Here is a 16,072-nt window from a genome sequence, read left to right on the forward strand (position 1 = left end):
GGAGCCTGTCCATGCCAAAATGTATCAGCTGGAGTATAGCCATACAACCCCTTCACACTAATCCAAACTTCATTACAACATATATTGCCCACATGCATTATCTAATATTGATACATTTGAGTGTAATAATGACACTGATTTGCAGAAATAAACAACTCAACTTTCCATCCTTTTCAAAACATATTGTAAGGTCTGAACATTGCTACCCAAATCTGCATATTTATCATTTTTGTAGAAGAATGGCAGGACTTACAATGGGCCATACTAGTTTATATCTGCACCCTTTGTTGATGAGGCAGAATTTTCCAAAACTATTATGGGAAAAATATTTCATAATTCAGGTTGTATACTTGTTTGATAAAAGAGACCCGGAAATCTTATGTATGGAAACAACTATCAAGGTGACACAAATGAACTCCCTAACACTACAAGGATTATACTTTTGGATTTCCATCATATCATATGGTGAATTGTGATTTGGAAATATAACTATGCATGAAGGGATGCAGATATAAACTGGAATGACCCAATACTGTGTAATACTTTATTTTCACGTAATTTTATTTTTAAGCCATAATACAAAACAGTAAAAATCTAATATCAACACTTAATGTCTAAAAACTGTCTTTCCTATACTTTACATTATGTCTAGATATAAATAAAACATATGTACACTTGTCAACAGATGTTGTGATAATATTCATGAAAAACATATATAGAATGTCATGGAAACAAAGTATGTATTGGTGGCAAAATACAGTGCTGCAGTGACCATTTTGGCAAATTGCTAGCCTTCCCCACATATATTTTGGCGCTATTTATTGTAATTGATGTTACTCAGTTGGGAGACAACTTCTTTCAGCATCTAAATTTGTAGAATATTTGTGCAATCTGGTTCTTAATTTCTGTGGCATTTCTATTGTGATTTTGTTTTCAAAGTCAGGAAAATCTTTATGCCGCCTGCCATCCACTACATCAAAAAGGCCATCATGTCTGTATGTTAAAATAAATTTCCTAACATCATCTACATAAGATTCTTTGGATGCTCTTCTCCTTGAAATATGAATGTCAATGACCTTAGAAAAATAGGCTTGGTCCATCTTAGAGCCCAGATTCCCGACCAATTGACTGGTACGTGCAACCTGAGAATCACTGTACTGTCCATGTGTGTGCTTCAAGTTATCTGAAAAAGTATTAAAGCAAGTTTAGTGTGTGCTTTCTGTCTGCAGAAATACTTTTAACCAAATTGTATGTACATGTACACTGTAAAACATGTCTTTTTAGCAAGCATGATATATTGGCTGATTTAGCTAAGCTGTTATGTAGTTAATGTAATTATACAGTTCATGATTCAATTGGGTTTATGGCTATTGAAAAGACATCTAAAGATGTATTTAACACATAAAAGACAAATACGGTATGTAGATAATTCAAAGTGTTGTACAGGATCTTTAGGGTGACAATTATATCTGGTGATATTAAAAAGCTGATCAGTATATTCATTGTTTAGGTTAATTTTAGAACTGTATGTTGGACTGAAACAAAATGTACCTATACTTTGTTTGGTTGTGCTCCAAATAGCTCATTAATTGCTTGACCATGTATAATTATTCATTTCAAATTGCATTATGTATCCCATTTCATGCAAGATATGTTAAGAGTTTAACTTTAGTCAGAGAGACTTACCTTTGAATTCATTATTTAGGAATTCATTTACCAAATCTAATGGAATATTATGTCCAGCTCCACCTGTCAATTTTGCAGTCCTGTTATACTTTAGTTCATGCCTAATTCTTTGTGTCATCCAACCATTTATGCCTATAAATGTGATTTTATATTGTCTTAATAACTTTGCATGTGTGGTTATTTATTTGCCCATGATGATTAACTGTAAAAACTAGCACCATAGTGCATGATCTCTAATAAGAAACCAATCTACTCTTAATCAGAGTATCTGTAAATCTTGCATAGTAAAAGCTTATGTTTTACTGTACATATTTTGTAGACATTATTGGGGCAGTGGTACCAGTACTAGCACTCTCAGAATTGTATTGAAAATAAAAGACAATTTAATGTAAAATTTTGTTCAATTATTCACACCAACATTTTTTTCAAACTTGAAACATGAAGAAAACTATTATTTGGAGAGGTAAAAATGTTCTTCTCTGCAACGTTGTGCTTTGCCAATTATGGGTGTCTGGGTTTATACAAGCTTTCAGATTTTGTCTGTAGTGGTGATAATAGTGAGAGATACCTTGTGATGGAGACTTTTGACTTGCAACTATTACCGTATTTCCTATATTAGAAGAGCATCTCCAATTGTAAGCCAACAGTTGCATTGATTGTATACTGATTTATTAAATTGTATGATTTATCAAATTATCACCTTATCAGTACCTCTGTCATTTACACTAGTACCGGTATGTGCTATTAATAGAGCAAATACAGTAATTATGTATGCACTTAATCATGTTATAATTATAGCAACATATCATTACCTGCCAATAATCTGTGCCCAAGTATAAGATACTTGTAGTGATTGTTTGACCAAAAATCAATCATATTGATTCTCCAAGTCCGCATCATTGCTTCACCATCATTTTCTCTTTCCGAATCTTTTTCACAGAAATACTTCAAACCTTTCCAGGTCAATGCAGTGGTGTACTCTGCAATGTGATCCTTTTTATCTGATGCTTCTTTATACTTGTAACAGGCAACTGAACAATACCAGTCATCAACTAGATAATAAAATTTTGTCAGATGAACAAAATGTAATAGCTGTGTGGCTGTCTGTTACAAGTTTGTCTATAGGTTAGCAAACATAATTAAAGTACACATTTAAAACACTTCTTCATTTGAATGTAAGCAAGCAAATACACTGCAGCTACCAATTTATATTTACATAATGACAACAAGTTCTGAATCATACAGCTTATCTGTATTCTTAAATAAATATACATGAGAAGGTAATTATATAGTCTACAAAAGAAAGTGTCTATGGGCTTGATGAATGTATATATATTACCTGGCAACTCAACTAATCCTTTGCAGTCAACATGAAAACGTTCACCATTCAGACAGTTATTACCGGCCATACATTTAACAACTTCTATACCAGGTTGATACACCTTACAACAAAATGAAACACTTTTTTCACAGTCTGGTGAACACCACCACTCTTCATCTTCTCCTGGAAGGTTATCTTCTTCTAAATTTACACATTCAATGTGGTACCACCTTCCCAATGCACAACTTTTGCCAGCGGAATATTCAATCCAGGTTTCACAATCCACACCTTTTTTAAAACAAAAATTTAAACATAAATAATTGTGACACCTTACTTTGACATATACAAAAGATAATGAATAACATGAATAACCCAATACATAACCCCACAAAATTATGTTTTTGTGTTAACACAACACACTATAGCAGTAGTACAAGCCCTTTAAAGCAGAGTGAAAAAAAATCATGATGTTGGTACACACGTTTATTTTTTATATTTTATGATGTTAATTTCTGAATAAAAAAATGAAAATTAATCATTCACACTGAGACCAGAAACACTATAGTTATTATTATGTTTTTGTGCACTTGATGAAGATTACTAAGAAAATTATTAGTAAGTAAGCTTCATACAAATTCACTAGGTATAGAACCAAAAATTATTTTTTGGCAATTTCACGTTGGTTATAGTCAAATTTAACACACATACTGACTACCACCCGATATTGTTAGTGGCCAGGAGAAAAAATGAATTTGGAAATTTATAGAAAGTCTTGTGATTGAGAAAATTGTGACATAAATTTATAGAATACCTTCATCTGGGTCACATATGCAGAATACTCTTGCATCTTCATCATCATCACTATCAGCAGCTTGTGAAATAGAACAAGTATCTATAACGGGCCACAAATGTGTAACTACATTCTTTGATACAGTCTGTAGGTATTGTTGATTCAACTCTTTCCTTTCTTCACAAGGAGAATTTGCAGGTTTGTCATCAATATCATCTAATCCCAACAGTTTGATGCAAAGCAGTGACACCAATCCCTCAGTAGTGAATGTTAATAAATCTGTCACTTCATTCATGTTATCCATTACTTTGGTTTTCACATTTTTGTGTTTAAAAACAGTCTTTATATTGTATAAAGTGCCTTTACTGCCAGCACTTTTAGCATTATACATCTTATCCATGATGTCCTAGAAAATATAAAGTTTTACTAATTACTACAATACCATTAAGATATAAACTTTGTATCTAAGGAAATTATGATACTGATCACCAAGTTGTGTAGTATTATTCATACAATAAATTACACGAATCAAGATGCACATGACTGTATAGTTCCATACATTTATGCCTGCAACTAGAATATAAAATGCTGTTGTTTAACTCAGTTAGAGAAGCACTTTTAATACAGAAAAATGCAATATTACTAATAATACCAATGACATAAGAGCAGAGGTAGATTCTTACTTGTAATACAATGCCACGTCTATGAAACTCCTGTGGAGCCGGTTCAAGTCCAGCTAGTCTATTAGCTGGGTCTTCACTAGCAGCCATAGATATGCGGGCATCAATCATTCTTTCAACTGACTGTTGATCACCATTACACAGTATAGTATATGGGGTTCCATCTGGCTGCATTGGCACATACTTTTTCAGGTGTTTCATTATTGCAAGCACCCCTTTGCTACTCCCTGGGTTTTCTTGCACTACTCCTAAATTTATCTGTTTACAATGATAAAGAAAGAATACATCATTGCATTATCCTATATCATAATTTCACATGCTTATAATGCAGAATACTTGCACATGCACACATGTTAAGAATATGATATTATCTAGATATTAATTTACATACACCTGGTATTTAGGAGCAGGCTTAACTTACCACTTTACTTTTCTTCTTAGATAACTCAGACTGTTCATGAATAATATGTTCCACTACACAATCAAAATAATAGCTCTTAAAATGTGTGAGATGTTTGCAGATTATCCTTGAAACAACAACTCCCATACGTTTTTCAAGGGCATCCCAATCCTCTTGAGAGGGAAGGAAAGAATTCAATGAAATTGTTGTAGCCAGCTCTCGTTTTTCATCATTTAAATGCATAGCAGGTACTCTGTTCTGTGTAGCAAAACACATTGCCCACATTAAAAATTTGTTCTGTTTAGACGATGTATGATACCGAGATAAACTTAGTTTCTGGACATTGTCCCAGCACAGACTGTATCCAGGACCTGAAAATATAATGAAAACAGACAAGTGGGTAAACATTATGAAAGGCTACTGCTGCAGGTGCAAGTTCAACTGGTAGCAAACTGCCATCTCCATGGAGCCATACATTTCCTATGTTATGTCAATCAAATGACCATGCATTTTACTGGTCCTGGTCTAAAGTACAAATAATATAATTTGTTGCAGATAACAATGAATTTGAATATGCATGCTTGGTGGTTCATCGTAATAGCATAATTGTCACAATAAACTAGGGCTGCATGGGTATGAAACTATAACATATACTGATCATTTTTATAATTGAGGGCTACAGAATGCTGCAAAACCCAATACAAAATGAAGGAAAAACTAATTTACAACAATGTTAATTTTCTCTTTAGTGCAAAACACTATATATAACATACATTCATTCAATGGTTGAATTCCACCATCACCTGTGTCTGGTCCAAAGAGAGAACGTCTGTAACTAACACCATCCTCCTCTGTAGATTTATCATCACTGCTTGCAGAAGTAATGGAAATTTCACTTTCACTGGCACTACAATCACTTTCACTGCTAGTAGTAGGACTAGTCATTAACTCTTGAAGAGGAATGGTAGTTACACCATCCGTTGTATGAACATTAGGCCTACTGTCCATATTATCAAATGCAACATCTATGTCACCATCATCACTACTGATATTAGGAGCATCATCTCTTAGTTCTTCCTGTCAAAATATGTATTTAAAATGACTTTTAACATACACTTTTATTGTTAATAGTATTCACATTGACATTCATTGTATCCATTATCTATTCACCACCAATAGCTATGCAAATAAATTCTTATACGTTACCTCTATCTTGCTTTTCATGTCATACATTTCTTTGTCAAAGTTTTTTCTCATTCTGTCTATTGTGCCACGTGTTCCATTTACGCCCAAAAAAATACCAACATGCTGGAAGCACTTGAAAAGCTGCATAATTGAAAAAAATAACATAATCTAAAATAAAGTCAGTTGTTTAATAAAATTAGATTAGTAAATACTGTGGGCATACTGCATACTGATAAATAAAGCAGATAAATAATACAGATTGTGCAGAAGCCAGAGATTGACATGAAAATATAATTTAAAAGTCTGTGTATTTACAATGTCTAAACATTGGTTGGCATGAAATTATTGTTATGTATGTTCCATACCTTCTGACTACAGCCACTTTTATACATTCGAATGGAGTTAAATGCTTGTATTATATTAAATTTTCTTCTTTTTCTTAAATGTAGCAAATTGCACATAATCATTCCATATGCTGGAGTTAGTTTGCCACAGCTACCATCAGAACGACTACAAATACAAATATGAAATAAATGCCATTAATTCTTAAAATAATGCTAAAGCAGTTTTCTTTAAATATTATGCAATAAAGTAAGTGATAAATCCAATCAACACTCAATTGAACAAGTAACCTGTAGAATACTGTGTGGGTAATATTTTTTATATTGATTTTTGTTGCATTTGCAGCAAATAGTTACCAAACAATGAGAAATCTATAGGATTGAATATACTCCACAGCTGGCTTCACATGCATTGTTCATGGTTCATATGGTGCTTACACCAGGATTTAATTACAGCACCTAGGCGGTATGTGGTTACAGCTTAATGTTCGAGTAATCGCAAGAAATTGACATGACAATAGAAATTCATTAAAGACTGCCACTCCCATGCAATTAACAGCAAGTGAAATTCCTGGGATTGAAACATATATTTTGAAGTCACTGATGTAGGCAATGAAAAACTGCAAGTTGACATAAAGACGAGGTAGTTTATTTAATCAGTGGTCAACTAGAGGCTGAAATTATAATTAATTTGTTTATTTCAATTTCTCCTGACGTCAAATAGAATACACTGGTGAAACACGGTAGTAACTGTGGGTGAAAGGATGTTTTGGGGTGTAGTTTACATTGTATATAGAGTGGTAGGGTCGGGTGTAATGTGTTCATTTCCAACTATTATGAAGTCACGTAGAATTTCACTTAATTTATTTTTTCTGACATGTTTTCAAGCATTACATGTGAATCCAATTTTCACTGCGCTGTGTCTCAATAGAGTATGAGGGAAATGGCATATTCACTGGAATTTATTTCAGGGGAAAAATGTTTTCAGTGATAATGAAGTATTATGACAGATACCCTCCCCGTGGCTTTCATTGCGTATGGAAGTTATTTTCACGAGTGATGCGGTGTATCCTGCTGCCGTACTTTCACGAGCGAAGCCACGGGGAGGGTGTGGGGTTCTGTTATTATACACATGTCCCATATTTGATTATTTCATATTAAAAAAAGAACGTGCAACAAACCGGGATAGAAATTTAGATCGGGGAACCCAATTGCCCATTAATATGCTCCAAGACAGTGCTGCGACCTAGCAACGCTTGTCAGTGTAGAATGCGTGTCGCTGTACGTGTGAAAATAAAATAATCAGACGTCTAATTTAAGTCATTGTCCGAATAAATAACTCGTGGATGTTTAAGCGCGGTGGTCGTAGCGCAGCGCGTGTTCAAATTTCATGTAAATAAACAATGTATTTTACACGCGTTGTATATGTCGCTATGAGTCCCATACCGAACAGGACGCGACACGACGACTGTCGCCCTTTAGTTGGGACCACGACAGAACCAGAACTTAAACTGGGCGACTACAATACACGGTTGATGTTGAAGTTAAAAGTTCCTCCACTGATCTGTGCATTGGCAAACATGCCGTGCAACTGCAACACTCCACTGACGCAATGACTTTCGTTGAAATCGGTCGTCGCTGACTCGTGAGCTGCACACTACAACCTCGTTTGTGATGTTGCTTGCTTGTCGTGGATGGACTGAGTCTTGGTTACCGGTTAAATTTTGCTAATTTGGCATTGGTAATCTTTATTTGGAACTGAGTAACGCCGCAACGTCGCCAACAGAAACCTCATGGTATATCGATGTTGATGGTTGCGGCTCCATATTAATCGGAGATTTCACTGCGGGTCCAGGCAGCGGGTGGATCTTCCGAGAGCCCTTCAAGATTTATAAAACTCAGATTCCAGGTGGTCAACAAACATTAAGTTCTCCCAATCCTAGTATTCTATGTGATGTACATCTAACATGCCAAAAATGCTGGTGAACGATTTGAACCTGACAAAAATACTTGAAATAGATACCAGGAAGGGGAGGGGGGGTAAAAGAAAAGTTATATAACATTTTATTATTCAATAATTTATTAAAATACATAAGTTTGTCCAACTCCCTGTGATACAACACCTCAGACATAGCTCATTATACTCGGCTTGAGTGTGGGCAAAAAGTTACTATTTGAATTTTTGATATCTGTTTTCATTAATGAGAAAGTTCACCCCGAAGTTAGAGTAACTGTTCAGCAGGAATGGCTTTTTAACTCTTCTGTGATTTTTTTTGGCTTGGCTGATTTTGTCACGGTTCATACTTGACAGGCAGGTCGTACCATCACTAATTGGAAAAACAATCCTGACCCACCGCTACCATGGCAACAGCCAAAGTCTTGTAATAGCAGTGCCCAAATGATCATGCCTTTTATTGTGGCTACGTTGCGCACTGGTAAGAGATCACCGGCGCCGACATTGTTACCACTGTCAACGGAATCCCAACGCAGCTTTGAACTTTGAATAAAATGTAAATGCTGCCTCCAATCTAGAAAATACTATCGCAAAACAGTTGGAAATAATACATTTAACGGCTGAATACGTCCTAACAATAAAATAAAGTGACTTCTAATGACTGCCATGTTATTTTGCGAGCCTCGTATAAGGTGCCCGGTTTTAGTTATAAACAGACGTTAGCTTCACGTTCATGTCCCTTCCATGATAACAGCCGAAAACATATTGCTTGTTTTTTACCGGTTTTCATTGGCAACCGAAGTATTTTTATTTTGTAAACAAATTTTCGTCTGCTATTTTTATTCAGTTCAAATCGTTCAGCAACATTTTTGGCATATTAGGTGTACATCACATGGAATACTACGATTGAGAGAACTTGATGTATGTTGACTGATTTTTATCATAGTACGAAGTACCAGGAAGTTACTCAGTTCCAAATAAAGATTACCAACGTCAAATGAGCAACATTTGACTGGTAATCAAGATTCATGTAATCCATGGCTAACAAGCAACATCACAAGCGAAGTTGTAGCATGCAGTACCAGTAAGTCATCCCGTCAGTGCAGTACTGCAGTAACACGGCATGTTTGCCATCAGCATTGTATTCAAACGAATCACGTGGTGTGCCGTTCTCGTTCAAACCCGGGATTCGATCAATAGGGGAGTCCCATTAAAAAACACATTGCAAATCATGCAAGTTCAACATTTTCAAACCAATATACTAAAACAGAAATGCTCAGAGATGCAAATGAAGGATAGATATTACTTTTCACTATACACATCTCTGTTGATACTATCCCTCGCATATTCTACTCCCAATTACTCCTGCGTAAAATGGACTAGCCTCTTCATGTTGACATTCAGACTAAAATCACGTGACAGGCTGTTAAAATTGGCTGTTGTATACTCTTTCGCCGGTCTGGAAAAGGTGTTTAATTAACTCACATTCAAGCAACAATGTAGATTTCCCAGTGGGAGTGAGACTATTCGACTCTGCCACTAAAAAATAGGGGTGTTTTCAGCAAAAAACGAATAACCCTGGAATACACACAATATACTGAATTTCGGAACAAATTGTGCATTACTTACAGCAGCAGAATACCACAGAAATATCAGACGAAACATGAAAACAATATATATTGTATTTCAGCTTGAACCCTCTATATTGCAATTCAAGGAATTAACCCCATATGTGCATCCATTTCCCACCTTGGTATCACCCACCCCTGAAAACAAACTCTTAATACCACGCTGAAGCGTTTGGTAATAACACCCTCTCCCAAATATGGTTTAAAAACTTTTGTTTTTCTAAACTGGCATACTTTATGTAAGTGATCATTCACACAACCTTGTTTTCTTTCCTGTGGCACATTTAATAAAATTTATACTGAAAAATTGTCATCTATAACAAACTTTACTTACATGTCTATCAGATTATGACTACGTTGGGTAGTTAAAGCTGCTCTGATGATACTGGTCAGCAGAGGTAGACCACAATTGACCTCTTCAATTATTTTTTCCCTTTGAAAAGACTCGCATGTCTCTTTAGAAAGTGTCATTGGTCTGCTTTTTTTAATGTAATTACCAACTTCCTTCCTTACCTATAATAATTTTCAGTCAAAGAAGTTTAAATATATTAAAAAGAAACATTAAATATCAAACATTTTCCTTGCATTATATTACTGGAAATGACATTTAAAATACTGTATACAACTAGTTGTTTGATTATGCAGTAATCTGAGGTTAACCATTAGGAGCATCATCTTGCATTAATTAGTAACATCTCTTCTTAGATGATTATTTCCACAATGTTTGCTAACTTTGTGTCCTTGGCTTGTTTTAGCACAAATGCCAGTCATCATTGTCTGACCTCTAAACCATGTGATGTTTACAATTCCTTTGTTTTATGCCTAACTGCCAATCAGATTTGTTCTAGCTTTATTATTCTCATAAATAAAAGTGTGTTGAACCAAAGACAATTGGTTGAACACACCAAAAACAACAACTTTAAAACCTACCTTGTTGCTTATAACAGTAGCAATTTGTTTCCGTGCACGAACACTTCTGTGATACAGAATGCTAATAGTAGACTCATAATCATGTCTCTTAACAGCAAGAATGACTCTTTTCACAAATGTTAATTTCTGTTGAAAAATAAGCTTTAATTAGGGTTATTGTAACATTTTTTTTTAAGATTTGAAACATGTGAAATTAGGTTTTTGCCATTCAATCAATGTTTGAGAGAAAGTAGTACAATAAATTGTGGCACTTTCCTTTCAAATAATGAATAGAGTATCAAACACTTTAAATAAATTATTTTATTTAACACAAGTATTTAATATAACACTAACCTTTGCTGTTTCATAATGGTTTTCATCAGCGTCCTCCACATTTCTATGTTTTTTAAGAGTACGTGGTGTTCTGGTTGGAGTACATCTTTTTCTTTTAAGATGAAGATATGTACCCTCAGCACATTTTGCAAAAAAACCCTGCTTGGCTTCTTTCCCTTCTCTAATTTTTCTTCTAGATTTCTCCAGAAGTGCATAGCAATCTTGACATAGGCACCTGGGTGCATCAGATTTGTGGCCTAGGGGTGTCAGGTTTGTTTCATACACTTCATCCAGTGCATCCTTGACACACTCTACTTTACCAACTTGTTTCACAAGAGAATGTCTCTTATATCCTTTTGCCTTTACCTCAAATGCATTCCCACAGTTGATACACATAGACATGGTAATGGATATGGAGGTGTGGCAAACACTGGCTTGTGTGAGAAAATACCCACAATTCATTTTTATTATTATCATTTTTTTTTCAAAATAAATAATTAAAATAATACAATTATTAATTTATATTATGTTATTTTATTTCTAATACCATGTTTCGATTTTTTTTATACATTGCATATATATTTGTGGTAGTTTTCATCCATAATATTCATTAAATCTCAACACAACTTCAATCGAGTGGCTTATTCGTGAAATTGCGAGACTATGACGCGCCGTGACGTCACGGTTCAAAATTTCCAAGATGGCTGACCTTGAAGCGTAAATAGTGAGTTTTCGCCGGTATTCGTCTGATTTTAGTAGATAGCGTCGGTAATTTAGAACATCCAAATCAGAATAGTTGTCAGATGTGTTTAGATAACGATCGATCATACACAGGTGAGCGTAGACAGCCAATTTTGCTAATAAAGTGTCAATAACCTGGCCGACACGGATTTGTGTCGTCCGGTATGGTAACTGACTACGTCTCGTACTGTAGCTCTAGGGTTTCGCAATTACCAATAGACGACCGAATCAGACTACCGATGCAACAGAAAACGCCAAAAACGGACACCAGCGAAATCCAGAGCTACAGAACTGCAGCTAGGAGACCAGCAACTATTGAAGAGCGAACCGCACCAAAGTGGGTCAACGGAACGTAAACACTTTACACACGTACTCCACTGCAAAACGAGTACACACAGCACCACACAAGTACAGATACACCTTACGCACCTGCAAAAGTCCTAACCGGGCCATGGGTACGATGGAAACCGACAAAACGGCAAGACAACAAGCGTGCAATTCTACACAGAGACGCCATTTTGAAACTAGAGGATTATGGGAGTTGTCGCAGAATGACATTTGCCCTTAGATTGACCTCAACTTCGCACTGCAAAAGTATAAATTGTTTGGCTTTGTTTTTCACACGGATATTCACGAGGCTAAATGTTCATTAATTTGAGAAAGAAACAATAAATTCAATTGTTTAATATTCACCGGGTCTTAGGGTATGACTATGTAATTATCAGCTCAGCGAATACACAAGTCGTATCATAGAATTATAAATCCTCATTTGTTTCTATATATACAGTAGTGTATCCCCGTGTATTTATGCGCTATGTAAAAGTATGGCCCGTTTTGGGTTATATTTTCTTAAACAATGAGTTCATTTTCGGAACGGAATCCGTTCATTTTTTAAATCAGACTCATGCTACATAAGAGAAGACCGTCGTTTTTTTTCGGTTGTCTATAAACCCGGAACCGGAAATCGAAATGAGCTTTTTGTACTGGAAGAAACAAAAACGAAAATGACTTTTACATTATCCGTTATACAAATCACACGTGTTATAGTGCGTATATACAAAAAAAGGGATTTTTCAATCTTTCAATTTATTTTTCCTATTACATTGTATTTTGTTTTGATTTTGTTTTAAATGTTTGTACGCATTCAGATTTTTTTTTAAAAGTCATGTTTAGCATGCTCCAATTCGAGTCTCCCCGGGAGTGCCACGTTCATAGGGCTTACAGCACGTGTGGAAAAAGGTGTTAATCCATAGACTGGACTCAGGTCTGAGGACTGGAAAAAGGGTTATCCGTTATTTTTTTTTTCCAAATTGATAAGATTAATACAAAAAAGGGGATCTTTCAATTTATCTCCCCAGCATACCCGCCAGCCAATCTCCGGATGAATCTTTCTCCCATTATACGTGACGTTTAGCATTCCGAGGAATTCCTTCGCAAATAGGGCTTCCTATTGATGTTGTCACCTGGAATGAGTTATTATTATTATTTTTTATTATTTGTTTTAAATGTTTGTACGCATTTGGATTTTTTTTGAAAAGCCATCTTTTAGCATGCTCCAATTCGAGTCCCCCCGGGAGTGCCACGTTCATAGGACTTACAGCACGTGTGGAAAAAGGTGTTAATCCATAGACTGGACTCAGGTCTGAGAACTGGAAAAAGGGTTATCCGTTATTTTTCATTCAATTGAAATGTGTTTCAGTCTTTTTCAGATACATGTATTCTGCAGTCTTGTGAAACAATGTAAACATTTTACGTAAAGTTCGGTTCAAAACCAGTTTGGTTGATTTATCTTTTCAAATAACAGAAGAACCCGCGATAAGGAGATGTTCACGCGCGAAAACCACAATGCATTTCATTTTATTGAATGTACGGAAACGTAAAAACAAAATTATTGTGTTATATTGTTGAAAAATATGAAAAGTTTTGTTTTCATTTCTATCGCAGTGGATGCCATCAAGTCAGAATTAAAAACTCAGGGGTGGGCGTAAGTTTCGGCCATCATTTTCAATTGCCACCCGGATGTTTTAGTTACGCAATTCTGCCACGCACATGTATTACATCTTATCGATTGAGAGTCGTTCGCAGGTATGAGAACGGATATTCAGATTTCCTGATTTTAAGATTTAGTTTTTATGTTGTTGTTCACAAAACTCTCATTAAACATATGTTAATAGAATTACTTTGCGCATACAAATGAATAAAAAAAAACCAAGAAAACGGCGACGTTCGAGTCAATTAAGATTTCTTAATTTCTGAAAATATCAGTCGGTGACATAAGGTGTTATTATAAGATGGGAAATTCAGATTTTCACGAATAATTAGAAGATTTCGAGGGAGTACAATTTGTTTTCAATGAAATAGTTCCAAAAATGCATTTTTTCACAATTTTCTCTAAAACCATGATTTGTATCGGGTAAACACCCTGAAAGAATGTCGTGTGTCCAAATCTATAATTTTTGAAACACAATATTGTTATCAAATTTCAACCCTATTTAATATGCCGTTGCATGTTAAGCCTATTTACCGGTATGTTTGTTCGTACTTTGTGAAAAGGGCGTAATTATCATTTAGTTTTAATTCGTACGTTGTAAATACGGCGTTTTTATGTTTGTTAACAACTTGTATGTTGCAAGTAGGTAAATTATATGTTTTTATTTATAACTCTTATGTTGTAAGTACGGCGTTTTTATGTTTATTTACTATCTTAATAATTCGTGCGTTGCGAGCACGACGTAGTTATAGTTTAGTTCTAACCTCAGACTAGTCTGAGTTCTAACCCACACTTTGCAAGTACGGCACAATTATGTTTATTTAATACCTTGTACGTTACAGTCACTACGTATTTATATGTATTCACTTACAAGTCGAGTTATTAATGAAGAAATATAATTAAGTCGTACTTGCGTTTTTGACGTAATCACACAAAATATCACTAGCACTTGAAACCCTCAAAATGTCTTGTTTTATAGAACTTTTTTTACAATAACATGTACAGTACAGTAACACATAGCACAATGCTGTTTCGTGTTACCATGGAAATATAACTTCATTATTGTACCTAAACAAATTATTAATGTCAAATGTCATTGTGACTGGTCACGTACATTTTGTAAAACTTTTCAGGTGAATTCTTTCTTCCCAGTGGTCATTTAGCTGGCGAACATTTGTATTCCAACTGATATTTCTGTCCAAATTATGTGTATTAAACATGACAAAGATGTATGCCCACATTGTATTACATTCAGAACACTTACTGATTAGTATGATCACCATGGCAAATGATAAATCAGTTGTTATGGCAACACATATGGAAATATTAGAGCACTGACGCACTAATGTTCTGTTCAATGACGCCAACAATTGTTTTGGCTTGTTCAGTCGAAGGTCGTGCAGATATGAACCAAATGAATACAACTTTGCCAGAATTTCTTTTCAAACCAGCTAGTATAATGATTGACTTTCTTTGAATAAAACGATAGATTTAATGGCACACGCCAGATGATACTAAAACCTGCAAGTTGTTTACAGACGATTTTTCTCTCATTCTCGATTTCTGTGAAGCCAACAATGCAATTCTGTGCAGCCATCAGTTGTATGAGAAACTCAGGAAGTCAACAGTCGGGTCATATGTACTATTCTCATAACACTAAATATAACTTAACACCTATAACTAACCGTTATAGGACAAATTAGATTAAAGTGCCTGAAAAATGCTTTTACATCACATTTACAGATTTGTGACTGTTAACACTTGTTGCCTGAATGTTAGTTTTAACACAACATGTCTATTTGGTCAAGGGGTCCAGCATCAATGTCGTTGAAAGCTACTATTCTAACAGGAATCATTGTGAGTTTCACTGCACCATGAGGTGGGTTGCATTCTTTCTACTATTATGGCAATGACAATGTCTGATGCGACACACAAGTTATTTATTCACCATTGAATGTACCCCATTGATGGTATTTTCGGACGAGACACTCAACAACCACTTATTTTTGCAGTCATTATTATTTTTGTTGTCTTCTGTGAGAAATGTCCCGTGAGTTAGACTAAATGTCGCCTTATCGTGAGACTTCCTTTAGGTGCAATTCAGAATGGTTGTG

The 16,072-nt window shown here is 35.1% G+C and overlaps 1 protein-coding gene across 1 annotated transcript; it reads right to left on the minus strand.

Annotated features, from left to right (window-relative positions):
• Positions 1 to 6,056: 6,056 nt before the first annotated feature.
• On the minus strand, positions 6,057 to 10,420 carry LOC146730161 (uncharacterized; the record flags this gene model as incomplete). The annotated part of the gene is made up of 3 exons (XM_085494462.1): positions 6,057 to 6,203; positions 6,428 to 6,572; positions 10,320 to 10,420. Coding segments are annotated over 3 exons (393 nt in total), but the record flags the coding sequence as incomplete, so codon positions are not given.
• Positions 10,421 to 16,072: the final 5,652 nt, after the last annotated feature.

Source organism: Saccoglossus kowalevskii, chromosome 20 (genome assembly GCF_978046115.1).
Source record: "Saccoglossus kowalevskii chromosome 20, keSacKowa6.1, whole genome shotgun sequence".
Lineage (NCBI taxonomy): Eukaryota > Metazoa > Hemichordata > Enteropneusta > Harrimaniidae > Saccoglossus > Saccoglossus kowalevskii.